The 3389-nt window shown below is 59.3% G+C and overlaps 1 protein-coding gene across 2 annotated transcripts in view; it reads left to right on the top strand.

Moving 5' to 3' along the window:
• Positions 1 to 74: 74 nt before the first annotated feature.
• The window catches only part of KCNH3 (potassium voltage-gated channel subfamily H member 3), a 19482-nt gene continuing 16167 nt past the window's right edge, over positions 75 to 3389 (top strand). For both annotated transcript variants that reach the window (XM_006168202.1, XM_006168203.1), the window contains exons 1-4: positions 75 to 177; positions 1594 to 1827; positions 2302 to 2436; positions 3335 to 3367. In XM_006168202.1, coding sequence (XP_006168264.1) covers positions 102 to 177; positions 1594 to 1827; positions 2302 to 2436; positions 3335 to 3367 — 478 coding nt within the window. In that variant the 5' untranslated portion in view covers positions 75 to 101. The remainder of the gene's footprint in view (positions 178 to 1593; positions 1828 to 2301; positions 2437 to 3334; positions 3368 to 3389) is intronic.

The raw sequence follows: 3389 nt of genomic DNA, 5'->3' as shown, positions 1-3389 counted from the left end.
GGCCGTGGGGCCGGGGGGGGGCCGGCCAAGCGGGGCGCCCTCCCTCGGCGCTGAGTCCCCGCGCCCGGGAGGGATGGGGCGGGCTGCCACCGCCGCCTAAGATGCCGGCCATGCGGGGCCTCCTGGCGCCGCAGAACACCTTCTTGGATACCATCGCCACGCGCTTCGACGGCACGCGTGAGTCCGACCTTCTCCCCACCGACTCCGAGAGGAGCAGTTTTCCGCCTGGGTCCTCCCCCCCACCCCCGGCCCTGCGCCCCCACATCTCAGCTTGGCACCCGCCTTTTCTCACCCTCTTTCCCCTCCCCGCCCCTCTTGGAGCTGGGACTTCTGTCTCCTTCCAGGTGCGTTTCCCCAGGGAGTTCAGGGAGGACCCTGTTCCAGGCGAGGCAACCGGGCTAGGAGATTAAAGACCCCCGTGTGGGGTGCACAGGATGCTCGCTGTTCTCCCCGGCATGAGCCTGAACCTAGTCAAGCTCACCCATGCCATCCTTGCCTCAGGCCTTATTGCAACGACTTCTGTCGGACTAGTGGGGTGGGGTGAGGTGGAGCAGTTGTGCTCAGGGACAGCCCGGTGGGCTTAAAAACCAGATATGTATGGCAGGAAGGGTAAAAAAAAAGGTTTGCAAATGGAGATAGAGTAGAGGGGGCTGGGGAGGGCACTGTGCGTCCAAGCCCATCTCAGCCTAAACCCACCAGCCTTGGAGAGCCGGTCTAGCCCCAAAGAATTTGAGGATTTCCCCACCTGGGCAGGGAAGTTTGGAGGAAGGCAACCTGAGCTTCTGGATCCTGGGCTTCAGGGGCTCTGAGCACAGCGCACGTGGTGCAAGGCCCCCAGCCCTCCTGCCTCACAACACCAGTGGGGCTTCCCAGCTCTGCTAGTCCTCCATGGTCTCCGCTTCCTGTTAGGGGGTGGGAGCCCATCACTGAGCTCTCCCTCCTCCAGGCACCTCCATCTGCTTTGCTAGTGTACTTGGCTCCTGCAGCCTGCTGATTCAGCGCCCCCCACTCCCCAATACATTCCTGGCTCCCGTGTTCAACCACCATTCCTACACCCCGATACTTGACCACATTCACCAGTTCTTTAGTCAGGTCAGGCGACTAGGGCTCAAACACAAAGGGCAAGCTGGATGGTGGCCTGGGTTGGCTCTCAGTCCAGGTGGGTCCCAGTGGGAGGAGCCAGACAACCACCCTCCTACCTGGCTGGTGAGTGAGCCTGGCAGAGGCAGTGTCCGGTCTGAGGCTGACTTAGAGCTGGTAGTGCAGTTCTCCTTTGGGCGTTCCTAGCCCCACCCCTATCCCACACTGCTCAAGACTCCCACACGGGGCTGCACTCACTAATCTCTGTTCACACCTGCAATTCCCAAATGCACTCACGCACATGCTGCTGGAAGCGGGCCCTTGCAGGGCACTGATACACTGATGACAGATTCCCATTCATGAATAGCTCCTACTCTGCGGCCCCTGCAACACACACACAGGATGCTTGGGGTTGGTAAAACCCACCTTTTGGGTAGAGGCACTCAAAAAAGGAAGGTGGTTGGCCCGCTGCCCCTTCACCCCACACGCCTTCTGAGAAATGCTCTCTTGCAGACAGTAACTTCGTGCTGGGCAATGCCCAGGTAGCGGGGCTCTTCCCTGTAGTCTACTGCTCTGATGGCTTCTGTGACCTCACGGGCTTCTCCCGAGCCGAGGTCATGCAGCGGGGATGTGCTTGCTCCTTCCTCTACGGGCCAGACACCAGTGAGCTAGTCCGCCAGCAAATCCGCAAGGCCCTGGATGAGCACAAGGAGTTCAAGGCTGAGCTGATCCTGTACCGAAAGAGCGGTGAGAAACCACCTGCCTGGCCTGCCTCACCTAACCCCAGCCTGGTATCCACCCGATCCACTATCCCTTCTCCTCTCGGTCCCCATCTTCATCTCCCTGTCACATCCCATTTCCACATACAGCCATCATCCTTTCCTCCCTTCTTCCTCCTCCCCACCTCTTGTCCCTGGCCCCTCCTCTGTCCCATCCTTATCCCAGCGTCCACTCGGTTCCGGTCTCGGATTGCCCACACCCAGCGGGAAGACATACCTGTCTGAGCAGAACAGAGCTGTGAACACACATGTATGGCAGTCATATTGCTCTTCCGTACCTCTCCGCCGCTCTCCCCTCGCTTCCATCAGGCCCTCTCCTAAGTGGAACCTGCTTGCCACGCCCTCCCTAGATCCTGCTTGCCCAGGGTCAATGGAGCTAGGGCCTGTGTTGCCATAGGCAGGGCCGAGAATGGAGGAGGGCTGAGTCTGTCTTTGTGCCCAGGGCTCCCGTTCTGGTGTCTCCTGGATGTGATTCCCATAAAGAATGAGAAAGGGGAAGTGGCACTCTTCCTGGTCTCTCACAAGGACATCAGTGACACCAAGAACCGAGGGGGCCCTGACAGCTGGAAGGAGACAGGTGAGCGCCCATGGGCCGTTGATCTGGCAGCGGTGCCTCAGGCTGGCAAGGGCTTGGCAGCCAGTCTGGGCTTGTGGGTCCCCCAAACCCCTTGCGTTCATAGACTTCCGCCCTGGCTGTCTGAGAGGCCCATGATGCTGGCCCCTCTGCATGCCCAGGTATGCCTGTCTTTTCCTTAAATAGCCCAGTTAAGACAATGCTGGAGTTTTAAGTCAACTTTACTAAGGAACTGAAAGTGAATGCTAATGCCTGTGAAGCCCCTTTTCTGGCCAGGCAGTGGCGCTGGGCATAGACCCACCTGGTTCCTTTTCCCCAGGACAAACCTGACTGGCCAGAGCCCTCTTTCCAGTTCTTGGTGCCTTCCCCCTCTTAGACCCTCCAAGGCCTGAGTCAGGCCTTTGGGCGGGTCATCAAGCTGTCATTCAAGCTGCCCTAAGGCCTTTTAGCCACTTATGGGAGCCAGGGTTTTTTTTCCCTGCCAGACAGCCCTGGGTCTGCCTCTCCAGCATGTCACCTTTAGTGTCACCCTCTGGTCCCTGCCCCTGTGTTCCTGAGCCTCTGCTGATGGCCTCTTGTTGGCTCTGTCCCTGTCCCCTGTCATATCTCCCCACTTCCTCTCCCAGGCCTTTCCCCATGGGGATCCTCTCCTGCCTTACCTGGTCCAAACCTCTTCCTCCTGGAAGCAGACCCTGGGAGTAGTGTCTATAAGCCCCGCTAGGACTGCCAGTTGCTGGGGTTAGTAGGTGGTCCCTCAAAGGATGGCCTGTGCCCCGACTCTAAACAGACTTAGTGGTCAGTGAGACAGAGCAGTCCTTGGAACTGGTGTCTTCCTCCCAAGACCCCGGTGCTGGGGTGTGTGGAACACTCCTTACAACTTTTGTGGGTCCCTCTTTTGCAGGTGGTGGCCGGCGCCGGTACGGCCGGGGAGGAGGCCAAGGGCTCAACGACCCCCC

This window comes from Tupaia chinensis, unplaced genomic scaffold (assembly GCF_000334495.1).
Source record: "Tupaia chinensis unplaced genomic scaffold, TupChi_1.0 Scaffold145652_1, whole genome shotgun sequence".
Lineage (NCBI taxonomy): Eukaryota > Metazoa > Chordata > Mammalia > Scandentia > Tupaiidae > Tupaia > Tupaia belangeri.
The sequence above is the reverse complement of the archived record's forward strand: the minus strand, read 5'-3'. Positions and strand labels throughout refer to the sequence as shown.